The sequence below is a fragment of the Antrostomus carolinensis genome, unplaced genomic scaffold (assembly GCF_000700745.2).
Source record: "Antrostomus carolinensis isolate BGI_N321 unplaced genomic scaffold, ASM70074v2 scaffold6164, whole genome shotgun sequence".
Lineage (NCBI taxonomy): Eukaryota > Metazoa > Chordata > Aves > Caprimulgiformes > Caprimulgidae > Antrostomus > Antrostomus carolinensis.
This window is the reverse complement of record NW_010312742.1, coordinates 46,272-62,425: the sequence shown is the minus strand read 5'-3', so window position 1 is coordinate 62,425 and position 16,154 is coordinate 46,272. Positions and strand designations below refer to the sequence as shown.

General features: G+C 46.7%; 1 protein-coding gene across 1 annotated transcript in view; it reads right to left on the bottom strand.

Moving 5' to 3' along the window:
• Positions 1-16,154, bottom strand: part of VAV2 (vav guanine nucleotide exchange factor 2) — a gene marked incomplete at its 5' end in the record, with an annotated part of 47,428 nt that overhangs the window by 19,813 nt on the left and 11,461 nt on the right. The window contains 6 exons of the mRNA XM_029084768.1: positions 1,804-1,904; positions 2,522-2,590; positions 4,094-4,192; positions 4,891-4,905; positions 5,999-6,101; positions 15,223-15,291. Coding sequence (XP_028940601.1) covers positions 1,804-1,904; positions 2,522-2,590; positions 4,094-4,192; positions 4,891-4,905; positions 5,999-6,101; positions 15,223-15,291 — 456 coding nt within the window. The remainder of the gene's footprint in view (positions 1-1,803; positions 1,905-2,521; positions 2,591-4,093; positions 4,193-4,890; positions 4,906-5,998; positions 6,102-15,222; positions 15,292-16,154) is intronic.

Here is a 16,154-nt window from a genome sequence, read left to right as displayed (position 1 = left end):
TGTAGGGAATCAAGGGCTATTTGTCATAGATACATTTGATGGAAAAAGGTCTTGTATACAGGGACCAAGCACAGACCCAGGAGGTTCAGATTCCCTTCTTGGTGGGACAACATTGTCTCTCCAGGTGAGCTCAATTTCTCCTCCTGCACCCTCATTTCCTTGCTGTAAAATGCATTACCATCGTTTTTCCTGACAGAGGAAAGGACCTTGCCTATTTAGATTAGGTTGCTCCAAACTCTTCAACCCCAAGAGCCTGGTTTTGGTGTATTCTCCAAGCCAAAACTCCCCACGAGCAGCAGTCTCCCACGACACTGAGGTCCCCAAGATCTTCACAGGCTGAATGCAGCTTCAGATCCACTGTTGCCACCTCGCAGCCATCAGTCTGGCTCCTTCATTCACCTTGCAGGAAGGCTTTTAGGTCCTTTAAAAAGTTGCTTGCAAACTCCCTTAGGAACTGAGATGGTTCATTCACCTGCCTGCATGAAACTCATCAGCTACAAGTGCTCTGCTGAGTTTCCACGAGCAAATTAACAAAGCAAACATTGATTTAAAGGCTGTCAGCCCAAAAAATGAGTCTTGTGCTCCTGCACAGCCACACAGATCTCCCTGGAGAGCGGTGCCACCTCCACAACTCCTCCCCGTGTCCCTTCACTGCTCCCTGCGTGCACAGCTCTGTTCCAGGCATGGCACCAGCATGCACGGAGCTGCACCAGGAATCAGAAGATCAAAATCACCTAAGTGAGTTGTATGAGTATTTTTAAATTATTTGCATTCTTCTTTGGAAACTTTGTTTTATTTAACCCAGAAAACATTCCCTTTCTAAAAAGAGGCGCCATGAATGATGGAATATCTGACTTTACGGTGTATTATTAATGCAGATGGTATTTCTGGAGTTATTGACTTCTGAATGGCATTTCTGTGTCTAGACACTGGTTTAATCACGGTGAAATAACACTCTGGCATGATTCCACAATGAATCAGACCTTTGATTAGTATTAAGGATATTAAAGGCTTTTATTAACCTTATCTTTGTGTGCTCGGGTATTCCCACTTGCAGCTGCCAAAACACAGAATCTATTACGTTTGTGAAAGCAACTTTTACATTTATTCATCATGAAATAGGTGCAGGACAACAGCAGTGCCAAATATATGATTTTTTCAGTGTGAGCAATCACTTTGATCTAACCAGAGCGAAGTCTCCCCTGCAGAGGTGTCATCCCACCACATCAGAGCCCTCAAAGCCCTGCTGCTGCTTGCAGGAGAAGACTACGCTAAACCCTTGAAGGCAACTGAGGTTTGACTCCATTCTGGCTCGTCATAATCATAACATTCCCATCTTTATCCCCCCTGATACAGCCCTGTAAACACACTGTATGCTGAGCTTGCAAAACGGTTGGTTCCATACAGGAGGCAGCCAACCCAGAAAAATTCAGGTGGAGACACGGGCTCGCAGGAACAAGCATCCCTGGGAGCTATGCCAGTTTAGCTGGGTCAGTCACAGAGGAGATGTCCCATCCTCAGCCCCTGGGTGACCTGGCACAGCTGTGGGTGGATTTGTCTGCTTAAGTGTCAGCTCCAACTGATGTTTCAGCTGCCCAAGACCATTTAGCTGCAGAGGATACAAAACCAGTCTGGTGTAACAGGCATTTCTGTTCCAAATTCTGAGATGGGCCCTGCAAATGGTTATGGTTGGACTCGATGACCCTAGCACTCTTTGCCAACCTTAATGATTCTATGATTCAAATATTACCCTATCTCTGTTAAAAACCAGAGCTGCCTGGAGACTGGGTTTCCTTTACTTACCTCTCTTTGAATTCCAGGAACACTTTTGCCAGGCTGCTTCCTCCAGACATCATAGAGACATCGATGGCTCTCAGGAAACTGAAGTGCACTTTAATTAGGTCCTAAAACAGAGAAACAATCAATACTTTAAACACATCCAAAGTGAGTGGGCAAACAGAGCTTAAAAGAAATGCACATTTGCTACTTAATTGGACAGTCTCTTCTCTTTTCTTCTCTTTTTATCTGTTTTAAAAATAAGTCTTTCTAGTAAGATGCAGCCCTAAACGGCCAGGAGTGCCAGGGTGTAATTCCATTAGGAGGTTACACACTGATAAATGCACCAGGATTTCCATGTGTATTAAAATCCCTTTTGCAGGTCTGGAGGGGATGGGCAGGCTCTGACCCAGACTCTGTGCAAGCCAGCACAGAAATAAATCCCTTCATCGTGGTGTGCCCAAACCATCTCTAAGTACAGCTAAAATCCACAGCTCCAAGCCCTGGAACATCCTCTGTATCAAAATGTTTTCTTAGCTAGAGTTCATATAATCCCCAACTCTAAAATTGAGTGTTAAATAGTATCTCCTAAACCCATTCAAGCTCCATAGCACATGAAGGACTGAACCTCTACAGGTGAATTCACAAATCTAATGTGAAATCTGGAAATCTTCTCTTAAGCAGGAAGGTGGCTGAGCTGCCATGAAAAGAACAGAGATTTAAGCCACAATGTCTACGCCATTACCTCCAAATTGATAAAAATAGCTTCCATGTCTTGGGGAGTCAGTACCAGCCTCAGTGGGTTCATATAGTTCTGCAAGAAATAAATGGAAAAGGGATTGAAATAGTGGAGAGGAGTGAACAAGGCTTTTTTTTATGCAAGGGAGGTATTTTGGGCTGCTTCACCGGTTGCATTCATCTGGGCAGGGAGAAGCTGGGTTTTAATGAATTTAAGCACTTGCAAAAGCAGATGAATGATAATAAATTGTCAAGACCAGGCTGTGCTGGGGATTCAAGCAGGAGCCAGGAATTCCTGTGAGTGCATCTTCCCCTTTGCCCCACAGCATTTTCAGGCACAGGAAGGTGCAAGACTCCCACCCATGGGTGGGCACAGGGCTGCCAGGGAGGGGTCTGTACCCCTCCCTGCTAAATCTACTGGGAGGGGGATTTAAACACACACAGTTTCTTCACCTCGCCACAGTCCTTGCCTGCAGTCGGGAAGAGCTCCGAAGTGTATTTTCAGCTCTTTGATTATCTCACTAGAATTCTGCCCTTGAAAAAGCGCAGATGATGCGATTACACGAGAATTGCCTTTCTGAACAAATACATATTAATAGAAACGTCTACATGACTTGTAACTACAAAAAACCCCCTGATGCAACACACCAAAGACTTCTACCCTACACTGTCAGAACCTACTAAGCCTTCGCAAGCTTTTTTAATGGATATCAAAGCAATAATTTAACTCTTCCTTTAGACTGAACCAGAAGGGTTGTGGCTGTTCCCAAGGAACAAGGGTTATTTACATAAATGACATGTACACTGGGACATTTTCATGGAAAATGGGAAATGTTATTCCACCGTGCCGGTTTCGCTCACAGCTTCTTTGCAGGAACTTTCAACAGAGGCAAATAATTGCAAAAGGGATGGAAACAAAAGCATTAGGGTGATTAGAAATGGCAGCTTGATTTTTGCTATTGTTCTTCCTTCCTGCTGCCTTCCTTAAAACCCCCCCCCGGCCCCCAGCCGTACCCACGACTCCACTGTCTCGCTGAGGTGTTCATTTTAGTTTTTATTTAAAAGAAAGGCACAACAGTAATTTATCAGAACCAATTAAAACCCATGAATTCCAGCAGCAAAAATGCTACTTTTAATTCAATTAGTTTCAATGACAAGCCAGCACAGCTTCAGCACTTTTGAAATATGCTCCGAATAAAGAAATTATTCCATAGCAATCAAAGTGATAAGATATCTGCAAACATGGCTCTTATCAGAGAGACCGGCCAGGCTGAGCGAAGAGCAGGAGTCTCTTACCCCAGGGTAGGGGGACACAGCAGGATGGTTTTCAGCCTATTTCCAATATGCAGCAATCAGAAAAAAATACGTTGTTTGGCTCCTACAGTTACAGGCTGCACATTTGTGCTTGTCAGTGTGGGTTTTCTGGATGCCCCTTCTCTCCAATTTCACATGTGAATGCATCGATCCTTCCTCATCACATCTGCCAGCTCTCGCAGCGAGAACTAATGCAGCGAGATTAATGCAAGAGCAGGGGCTGATGTAGAAGGCGATGGTACAGAAAAGACAGCTCAGATCTTACCTTTTCTATATCTTCAAGTGTTTTGTAGTATTTGGCCTCAGTTTCTTGGATTTCTAGCAAACAGCAATTTCTTTTGTCATCTTCTGTCATTCCCATTTTCTAGAAAAAGGAAAAATAATGTGTGGTCAGATACTCTTAAGAGTGGCCCAACAACAGGTTCATGTGGAGTGGAGCTCCAGTTCAGCCTTTGGTGACTACAAACTCAGAACTAGCACAAGTTTGGGAAGTCAGGGGAGTACTGTTACTGGTTTATGTTAAATGAAACTATTTTTACACCCCAAAATTAGGAAGGAACCCAGACTGTACTATTCAATATGTTTCAACATGGCAAGCATTACATTTTTTGCATTTATTATAGCTACATCATCAAAGGCTATCAGCTAAAGAATAAATAAGAGAGAAATGCTGGATTTCCCAATTTTTTTTAATTTTTTTCTTGCTTATGATGAAACTCACAACAAAGCCTAAGTGGGTCATAAATAATACCTCAAACTTATACAAATCCCCTGCCAGGGTTGCCAATTCTCATGATTTTAGAACAAATCTGATAATACAGGCTTTTCCCAAAGCTCCAACGCCTGGAGTCACTTCTCTTGCTTTTAAACCTGTTAAAAGTGGAGCTGAAAACATGTTGGGAGGTGCTGCACTTGTCAGTGCAGTCTCTGAACTTGGGAGGTGATCCAGTGATGGGGTTTCAGGATCATGCACAGGAATGGACACCCTCTGTACACCCCCTTTAACTCACAGCTCAGACCTATCAGCTGGATGGAACCAATATTTTAATCAATGCATCTTACCTGCATATATCTAATCTGAAGCATGCAGAAATATAAGAAACCAATTAGCATTACACACTTGCTATTACAACAAATCTTAAAGAAAAAAAATCCAATATTTAGATGGATTATGTGGGTGCTTATATTAAAAGTAGACTCTTTTGGTCAAGGAAGGGAAGGAAAGGTGTTGGAGCCACCAGCACTCAGTGTGTCCAAGAAAACAGAAAACACCGTGGAGGGGACAGTGCAAAATTGCCAATTCCACTGACCCTAAACCGGCACTGCCTGCCGATGGGACACCCACACTGTAGGAGCTTTCCCCTTTTTTGCCTTTTATGTAACAAATTCCTGTCAAAACCTTCCCAAGGGGCAGTTCTTGGGCCAAGTGGCTTCTGCAGCTGACGGCAACACAATAAAAACACTGGTGGCCAATGAGCTGGGCTGACTTCGGCATTGCTACCAGTGTCCACAAACAGCTCCGAGCACTTTGGTAGGATCACTGGGAATATTTTGTGCCCGACTCCTTGACCCAGATGGGTTTTTGGTGCGTGGGGAGCTCCTCAGGCTGCAGACAAGGCAGCCTGAGGAGCTGCCTTGTAACTACAAAAAAACCCCTGATGCAACACACCAAAGACTTCTACCCTACATTGTCAGAACCTACTAAGCCTTCACAAGCTTTTTTAATGGATCCATCTCACACAGATCTGTCAGCGCTCACCCAGATCTAAAAATACCCCTGGCAGAGATGGCACATCTGGCTGATGGGGCAGGCAGAGCCGCTGCACTCCCCCAGAAAGGGCTGAGGTGACACTCACTGCCTTGGCTTGGGAGCAAATTGCTATTTTTAGCTTATCTGTTAGGGCTTATTAGCCCTCCCTTTCCCTTCCTCCTCCCCCTCCTCCTGAGTGACAGGACACTCTGGGAAACTCCTTGGAGAAGCCCCTTCTGAGCCAGCACCATCCCAGCGCGGCTTATTTTTACCACTTGTGAGGCAGCTCGGTTTCAAGGAGCGATGCAGGGCAGTTTGCCTCCCTGCAGCATCACCTGCTGCTGGCAGAAACTTATTTATTTAATTGAATCCTTCCCCTCCCATCAAGGTGTAGCTTTAAAAACACATATAAATTGTTACCATGGGCTGCTGAACTTCCACTCTGATGATATCTTCATAGATATCATCACCTTCATCTTCACACGGGACGCAGTCATAAATATCCTCCCCCAGATCATGTTCGCTGGAATGAGAAGGAGAGCGATTTAGTGATAATCAAGAGGGTACATTCACCATCACTTGATCAGGCAAACCAACAACTGCTCTCGCACCAAGGAGGGAGGACAACCACAACAATAAGAAAAGCCTCCTGGCTCGCAGCACTGACATGTTCAGTCCATGTTCTCGGTTTGCATTAGGTGTCTCTGTTTTTTCCTGGATCAGTACCCGCTGCACATCTCTTTCCACTCACTGGAGGCTGGAAAAGGCAAAACGCTGCTCGACATGAGTGGGGATCGCAGCCAAGAAGCTGCTCCCAGCCCCGTGCCAGGCTCGCCTGTGATGCCCAGCCTGCCTGTCTGCCAGCTCTGCCCCTGCAGAGTTTTTGCTCGGTGTTAATCAGCCTGGCTGAGACGGACCCGCCCGCCAAGTGTCCCAGCAGGACCACACACGACCAGGTCCACCTCCACCTGCCCCCAAAGATGCCCATAGCCACCCACTCATCTCCTGCCTCTCCTCTTTGGGACAAGGAGCAGCTCTTGTGTCAGCCACTTTAACTATATTATACTTAGAAAATATGTTTTAATGGCTTGGATTTTGGTATGTTTAAGGCATTGCGCTCACTCTTGGTCTGCTTTTGCTTTTTCTCACAAAAATGCTTCCCTCACGCCAAAGAAACCATCTCCCTTCCTTCTGTTCAGGCTGCAAAGTGCCATAGGAGCCCAGGTCCATTCGAAGCAGTAAGCAGATACTAAAGAATCAACTGAAGTGCCCATGCAGTAGGTAGAAGCATCCCAGCCCTGCCTCGTGATGGGGCTGAGCTGACATCCCCTGTGCTTGACACCCACAGCAATGGGCAATGCCTGGACCAGCCAAGGACAGAGCTCAGCCCCTCCAGCCACAGGCACCATTTAAAAACTCTGTTTAACACCATTTAAAAACCAGTTTAAAAACTCTGGATCCAGTTTGTCTGGGTGACGTACTGACTCCCATAAAGCACAATCCCTGCCCTGATGGGCAACTGGGTGATTTTTAACCTAACATTTCCCAGAGGAAGGGGAGACTCTCCTGGTCACCATAAGGCAACCTCAGCTCAGTGATGCCCCAATGCTGAGCAGAGCCCAATCATAACATTTAAATCAGAGAGAAATTAAGCAACAAAAAAAGTCACATTTTCAGAACTGGCCACATCACTGAGGAGATGCTCCTGTGAGCACAGGCTTCAAAGACATCACCAAGACGTAGTGCCCAATTTCTATTTAAAGGTGATGATGTTAGGTAGTTAATTGTCATCTGAGCTTTTACAACCCACCCAGGGGCTCCTAAATCTTAGAACACTTTTGAAAATTCAACCCATAATAAATACCAATTAACAATAATTATTTTAGGGCTTAGATCTCCAGGTGCTGATTGCTAACGGCTCCCACTGAAGTCAACCCCATGAGATCAGGACAGTGTAAAACACTGGAATATCAAACAGCGTTTGCATATTTTACGAGCTGTTTCTTTCAACGTGGGTATTAATTACATACAAATATATTTGGGTGTAAAACTGGGCTCAAACTGTAATGCTCAACATCTCCATATTATATATCACGGAGCAGCAAAGCACATGTACTTGTAAAACTGGGCTTTATTTCTTTTCTAAATACACTTCTTTCTATTTTTAAAAACAGATTTATTTAATAAAAGTTTTGGGATTTTAAATAAATACACTGGCATGATGTATCCGTCCCATTCTTCCAGAGTGATGCATTGCAGCTGCTGTAATAATGCCCACTAATAGCTAGTGATCCATCTTCCCCTTCCCAAGCGTCACCGTCATCGTTATTATCTGTACCAATATTTATATTCTCAGCTCCTTATCCAGAGCAAGTAACTCCCGGTTCCTGATTAATCTTCCCCTCCGATTGCTGGCTGTCTCTCTATACATCATTTCCCTGGCTTGAGGGTTATTGGGAAACGTATGGTTGGGTTAACGTTGTGAGCACGAGCCCAGTGAGCATGGCAAGCACTGTGGAGATGCTGCTGCCGGAGCAGAGCCTGCTGGACATGATGGCTGCTCATCACCAGCCACGAGAGCATTTAGCAACTGTTTTGGGCCACATAGAGAAGAAGACAGCAACTTGAGGTGTCCTCAGGAAGCCCTGCATCCTGAGCATCACCTGGACCTGCTCTTCTGTGCACAAGCACAACCACGTGCCACATGTCCAAGCCTCAAACCCCAGCATTGCTTGTCTCCAGCCTGCTGCTGCACAGGGACCCTAACCTGGACAAGTTCTTCTTTTCTCCCCCACCAAGGAGTCACGAGCTCTGGACTACAGCTGCACACACACCAGGACATCACTGTGAGAAACCCAAGTGGTAGACTGGGATGCTGAAGGGGTTTTGCTGAATAACGAGATGCCTGGACCAAGCCTGGAGAAGGATGTGTGCCCCATGGATTTGGCCCAACCAAGAGCTCCCTTGGGCCACCAGGAAAGGGGCAGAAACACCTACCGAGGGACAACACAGCATATTTATCCATGGAGCTGCCAAGAGCCATCTGATGTGAACACTGCACCCATCACGGGGGCCACATCCTGCCCCTTGACGCTCTCATTGCTCTAACCAAGGGGCCAAGCCCCTGCTGCTCCACTCGTTCCTGCTCATCAGTAGCAGTACAAGCCCTCCCCATCTCTGATTTCTGGCCTCAGGGAAAAAACAGGGACAACTCCCTTGTCCTGAGGCCATCTAGAAAGACGTATCCATTTCAGAGCTTAGGGGAGAAGCCCTAGAGATGCTCAAACCCAACAGCCATGTTGGTATTAAAACAATGATACCTTATTTATTAAAGCACGTTCCCAATACATCTCTGAGAAACACCAGAGGCTGCCAGTTTTATGGAGAGCAGTAAAATGTGCAGATCAGCCTCTCCCAGAGCAGCTGAGCTTTGCCGGTGTGTGTTACGGCTGTTGACGCCACCACTTTGCATGGACTGATTTTCATCAGTTTCCGCATTTTGTCTGTCAGAGTTGAAAACAGGCACCCTCCCCACCACTGAAAACAGAGAACAGGCATCAGGCTGATTTTAGCCAGTGGCAACCTAAGAACACCCTAAATTTTAAATGCCATAAGCGGAGGGAAATCGGGGCAGGTATTTTCCATGTTTAGCAGAGTTCCCTGCTGTGAGAGGCAATAAATTCAGCATCCCAAGCATGTCACATGTCGACTGAACAACTTGAGCAAGGAAGGCCAGATCCTCACCTCGTTCTTCACAAAGAAAACCCATTTAACTCCTTCAATAAAAGCAGCAGAGCCTGTGAGTTACCCGTGGGCATCAGAGCCTATGATCTACCGCCTGGATTAGGAGATTCATGGACAGCTCTGGGTTTAGGAAAGGGATTTTATCTGCCGTTCAGAGTTAACACCAGCATTTGCAATTACCGTTATTAGGATGGATGTAACCAGCTTTGAGCTGGCAGCATCTTGCCTAGCCAGGAAAGCTCATTCAAAGAAAAAAGAATAAAGCTTTTCATAATTAAGGCAATTTCAGGCAAAAACAATGCTTTTGGCTGAGCTCTTCCTCCCTGGCAATGCCTGCTCTGCACAAACACCCTCCCAAGCAGGCAGCAGCCATGCCAAAGAGCAGCTCCCGTAGCAGAGGGACTGATGCCAGCTGCTGCCTTGGAGTAAGGGACAAATGGGGACATGAAAGGAGTGAGCTGGGGAAGAGCAGGGTTCTCCATCACCCCTGTCTCCCCAGATAGGATGACAAAGTTGAGTTAGTCTGAGGAAGGACCTCACTGCCCTGGGTGAACACCCTGGTCCCATTTTTCCCACCACTGGGAACCAGTCCTCCAGAGCTCAGCATTGGGCCAAAACAGAGGGGACAGTCTGCATTTGGGCTTTGGAAGAAGATGAGCTCCAGACTGGGCTGCCCACACCAGGTGATGGGTGCAGATGGTCCATGATGCCCGGATAAATAACCTGCAGCAGTCCACTATGCCAAAGGAAGACTGTACACCATGTTTGCAATGGTACCGAGGATGAGGAGGGAGGGTAAGTGGGGAAGCTCTGAGGGTCTTGAGGGCCATTGAAGGACCTCTTAATCCATAGAAACTGCTATGGGAAGTTGATGAGTTTGCACCAGCCTCAAGAATTCAAGGATGAGCCCAAGCGAAGCCCTCAGGACAAACCCACCACGCCAAACCCTGTCCAAACCACTATGCTGCTTTCACTTCACTTAACTGATGAAAGAGTCAGAACCACCAAGAAGAGTAAAAGAAAGAGGAGGAGGAGAGAAAAGGAGCTAAAATAAGTCAACCAAAAGACAAAACCAAATTTCCAGCCCTGTGGCCAAGGTTAAGAGCCAGAAGACCTCAGAACCACTGCTGGGTCCAGACTGGAAGTGCATATGCACGGTCCCTGAGACAGCTGCCCAGCAGCTGCGAGGCTCCAGTTCACCCCAGTAATCCTCCACTTTCTCATTCTTACTCTGCACTTACAGCTATAAATAGACAGTCCATCTGACCAAACCCCTCATTCATGGTCTCCATCAGACAAAAACAAGCAGAGTCCTATATTTGCAGCACATCTGGCAGGCTTAGGTTGCAGGGTGAAGGAGTGCAAGATGTGCAGTCGTTGGACTCGAGATCTTGCAGCGTTTTCATGAGCCAAATTGTACTTGGATGGAGACACATGTTTGGAAATAGCAAGAGGAGCCTTTTGCCATCTATTCTACTCAGGTTACATTTCCCATTCAAAATGGATCGTTATAATCCCAAGAATGAGCCTCACACAGTTACAGCAACTAACATGATCCTAGAAATGGCACAAGCAGGACATATAAAAATCTTTACTGATGACAAAGAAGAAAAGACACATTTACAAGTGCTATGGCTCTTGTACCATGGAGCCATTTATTTACCTGGCTGGCATGCGTGGTTTTCCCAACTCAGCAAAAATAATGAGAAAAGTGGCAGCTAACTTATCATCACACCTTGGTTCCTCTATTCATTGCTTTTTTTTAATGCATTTGAGAAATTCTGCTGATCACATCACTATTTTGGAAGACACAAGGAGGCAACGCTGGTGACAGCAGTGAAAGAAGTAGGAGAAACTTCAGTGAGGAGCTCTTGGCAGGAGACAGGTTGTTGGCATAATCTGTGCCCAAGAGAGTTGCATCGCTTGAGAAATTGAGGCCAGGCAGGAGAAATTCTGCAACGCCCCTTCTCTATGATGAAAGAGAATAATCCCCCAATATTTTGGCTGGGGATAAATCCCCAGTGAGGTGTGGCTCGAAACAAGACCAGGGGACAGTGACCTGTGGGATGAAGCCCCCCTGGAGAAACACACCAGCTCCAGAGCAGGATTTGGTGGGGAGCTGCTTTGCTTAAAACACTTTGTCCTTTTTGCAACATCACACCTTCTCCTCTCAAAGCAATTAACTTTTAAAGGAAAAAAGGAGGTAAAAGTGTTGCAAATTAAATGGTTTATGTCAAATAATTTATAGCACTTCTGCTTGACTCTGAATTCTTCAAATAGCTACCAAACAACTCAAAAGCCACCCTACATGTAATCCACCAGAGCCTGCCAGGCTCTGTGCCAGCACAGAGGGACAGTGCCACAAAGTGGAGAAGGTTCATGATAGTTTCTGGTGCTCTAAAGAGGACCAGGATTAATTGCTCTCATAAACTCAATGAGACAAAACAACTGGAGAGAGCTTAAGTGGCAGCAGAGACAATGCAGGTTAAATGTGAAGTACAACTTTAGAAGTACCAGAATGGTTGGGGCAGCTGAAACAGCCACTAAGAGAGATGGAAAAGTGGTCAGCTTCATTAGGACAAGGGTCACATTGATTTTTGGGGGCAGGTTCCAGCCAACATGCCCGTGTGTTGCTGTTGCAAATCCCTGCCCATTTCCTGGGCAAACTCCCCCCAAACCGGCTGCTGCTCAAGGGTCTGGCATTAGGGCGTGCAGAAATAAATCAGGCAGCAGAGGACAAATGTGCCTTTAGTGCTCCCATCAGTATCGATGAGGCACCACTTGCAAACTGGCCAGCCCTCGCCATCTGCCCAGGCTGCCATCTGGCAAAGCAAACCAAGGGGCCAGCAGGCTGAGGACAGGGCATTTGAGAACTTTCTGGCTCCCCTGATACCGTTCTAGTTTCCCCTCCCCTTTCCATCACCAATTATTCTTTTGGGGGTTTTTTTGTTTGTTTTTTTTGGTGGGTTTTTTGGGTTTTGTTTGTTTTTTGGTGGGTTTTTTGGGGTTTTTTTAAATAAATAGCTGTTTCCAGGCAATCATCTGCCTTGATCTGCTGGCTGACCCAGCACCGGGAGCTGTGAGCAGCCCAGCATAATCTCCGTGATACCCCAAAGGTGAAAGCACAATGGGATCACCAAGGCATGAACATCCTTTATACACACCAGCATCCCACGCTCACACGCAGACAGCTTGTTTCTACAGTGCACATAAATGGTCCTCGTGTCACGGCTACTGATCCACTCCCAGCCTCAGTGCTGGCTTTTGTCCCCAGCTGCCACCACTTCTCTGCACCGGGAGGGACCTCACTGACTGCCAGGATGAAGGTCCCTGCTCTTTAGAGCATCACAGGGACAACAGGGACAAAGCCTGGTTCCTTCTGCTTCCCGAATCCGTGCCTCCATCACAAATATGTTTCTCTTTTGAATGCCTGGCAGAGCAGGAATTCTCCTTAAATCTCAAATGAGGGATACCAAACTGTTCCGTTTAAATACTTAAGGTTGAAATGAAGCATTTTGACGTTCTCCAAAAAAACTACTCCTACCAGCCACCAAAGTGTCTTGTTAGAACCAGCTCGATATTTGTCCTGAGCTTTTTATCCCAGCAGCATGACCAAAGAGACCTCCCTTTGGGAGATTCCTCTCTCCTGGGGGGTGACTTGGTGGTGTCAAGCCCACTGGGGTTGTCCATCCTCACCTGTCCTCAGGGACAGCAGGTTAGGCCCTTGCAGTGGCACATTTCATCGTGGTTTTATGGTCAGGACTGTACATCCCTCCAAAATGATCTATCTAAAGGGCAAAAAGAATCACTCAGCTGCACAGATAGAGCACGTTAATGTGGAAAAAACACCCGGAGATGGAAGAATCTCTCTTGCAAAAGGGAGGATTCTGCTGTGCCTGGTTGTGCTGTTCGGTAGAGGTTCCCTCCATGTATTGGGTGACTTCACTGTTTGCTGTGAAAATCACTTCCTCGCCTCCAATAAAGCATTTTGGATGCATTCGGATCTTCCCAAGGCTGCTGGATCATCAGCAATATTAAATGCAAAGATGCTGGATGGACTGAATCATTCCCAGCTCATGAATGATGCCCTTGTTCAGCTGTTTGGAGATCAGCAGCAGCTAAGAAAGAGCTTTCTCATGCAGCCCCATGGTTTGCCAGCACCCAGCATCAGTGCTCAGTACGCACCATTGTGACCAGCAAATTTCCAATGAAAGTTTCCTTGTCGAGCACGGAGAGACACTCCTTGTCAAAGGGAGAAAGGAGAACTGTTGCTGATGTGTCACCAGGCAGTGAGAGCAGCAACACTCACGCTAAAGGGGATCTCCAGGGCATTTTGGGGGTTTTTAGTTAGGGCTGAATTACGTCTCCGTTTCGTAGGTTGTGTTTCTGTGCACAACCTGGCTGCACTGAGATCTGTATGAAGGAATTTGTGCAATATCCCTGTGCTGATTTACAGGCACCTTTCCCCAGTGGTCCCAACTAACCATGAGGACTTTTCAAAGAATAGGAAAAAAAAAAGTTAAAAGTTGAAGATAATCTGGGACAGAACAGGGTGATCAATAAGAAATAAACCTCTGCATCATCTGAGCACAGGACTGGGGGCATCTAAGCCCCTCTTACACAGAGACCAGCACACAGCCATGAGCAAAGGTCTGAAGAACAGTTTGGGAAGCTTCCAGCTGGACACCCTGCAGGAGCTGCACTGCCAGCAGCAGAGCAATTAAAGTTGGGAACCCATCTTCAACACCCAATAACCTGCTCCAAGCACATCGCACCAAAAACTCCATTCCTCAGAGAGGGCTGCCATCCCCAGCAGCGCTTGTGTGTGAGCTCACACACAAACCTTTCTCCAATTAAGAGCAAGCCTATGTGTGAGAATCAGGAATTTTAAAACCCAATATTAAAGGGATTTTGAGAACTTTAGGAGAGGGAAAGAAAAAATGTTATTCTTGAAAGGATCCCTTTATAAGTTAAAATTTTATTAAAGCGTAGCTGCTGGGAGCAAACCACGAGCGGGGGATTCCAAGGTACTCCATTCCCTCAACTAGTAATTTATGATTTACTTTTGTAATAACTGAAGCCATAAGGAACTGATTGGATTAAGGAGCCTTATTATTTATGTTGTGGAACAATAATATTTAACTGTATAAAGCCACACATCCACCCGTACAGACTTTCCCTCCATATGAAACAGACTGTGCTTCATAAGTAAAACCCTGGCCCCGCTGAAGCCAACGGGAACACTGCCATGGAATTCCGATAGAGCCCACGTTTCACCATACACATTGTAGTTCAAGGTTGCTTTTAAAAGCCCGTTATTTCATCACCATGAGCTGTAAAACACAGACACCAGAGAACCAGATAAATATAGAAACAGAAACCCCAGCGGCATCATCCCTCATCCCACCGCAGCACCAGTGAGCGATTGCCCTGGGGCTGGCTGGTGTGATCCAAAATGACTCATGAGCGATGCAGATCCATGTGCCAGCACCCACACAGCCCTAAAAATGCCACAGGGAGGGGTCCAGTACTGAGTTAGCAACGGGCACCCCAGTCCCAGCGAGTGGCTCGGCTTCGGTCAGCTCAGAGGAGGAATCATGTCCCAGGGTTTTGCAGCTAATGATGAGATTTAGCAGTCAGAAGGGTTCCCTGCAGGCTGGTCCCCCTTTGCCCCCCACTGACCCACTCGTAAACTCAACCCGATTAAAAGTGATGTCTCCAGGTTCTACGTGGGAAAAGACAGACTATTGTAAGAGCACAAAAATCTCTTGGCAAGACAATCAAAGCAACCGGCTTGACTCTCCGAGCCCCACTGTCAAATTTTATCTGGCTTTGCTTGAACTACCTGGCAACTTTTCCCTTTTCATGTCCCCTCCCCACAAGAAGGCAAAGCCACTTACTCCGCCAGCTCCTCCAAGCTCCGATACACGTCGTCATCGTTTTCCGTGGTCTCCTCCGATGGGAAGGGCCTAAGGGAGAAGAGGAATGACAGCATTACTGGTGTACCTCACCCCTCGCAGCAGATCCCCTGCTGCCCCAGCTGAACGCAGCCCAGCCCCGAACGTCCCGTTGAGCAGAGGGTGTTTTGGAAGAAAATATTCATTGCAAATACATTTTTTTCCTACTGAAGCATTAATTCTCAGGAGCACATCGTCTCCGCTGCTTCCCGCTGGCAGGGCAGGACAAGGAAGCAGGGGGTGAGGCTGGTTCACGGCAGGGCATCATCTAACAGCATCTCTGGACCCCACATCTGAGCCACCGCTCCCTGGTGCTTGCACAAATGACTCCGTAGAAATCTAATTCAAGTCCAGGGTTGGACTCGTTGAGAGAGAGAAACACTTTTTCCACCATCTGTGATGGAGATTCTCTACCTGCGAGTTCCTGCCCTGCTTGGCTGGGGCATGCCGAGCATCAGCATCATCCACCACTGCAAGCAGCCGATCCCACTCAGTGAGTGAATGAGCCCTTACAAAACCTGGGCTTCCCCATCTTAACAACTTTGTAAGAGCTGAAAAAAGTTAAAACCCTGGGGATGAGGGAAAGGACACCAAAAGGGCTAGAGGAAGAGAGGGGGGGGAAAGCAGACTAAAAGAGAAAGGGAGGGAGTGGGGGGAATACAAAAATTCCTTCGCTCATTCTGAAGTAATAACCAAATAATGTATGAAGGAGATGAAAAATACTGCTTTAATTAAACCCAACGTATTATTGCTGGCACTGAGCCACGGCGGGCTATGGCTCTGCTGGGGCTGGATGCACCTTGCGACTACGGCTATGTGGTGCTGGGGGTCCCAGTGACCCTCGCCCCAGCCAGAGCACAGGAACATGGGCTGAG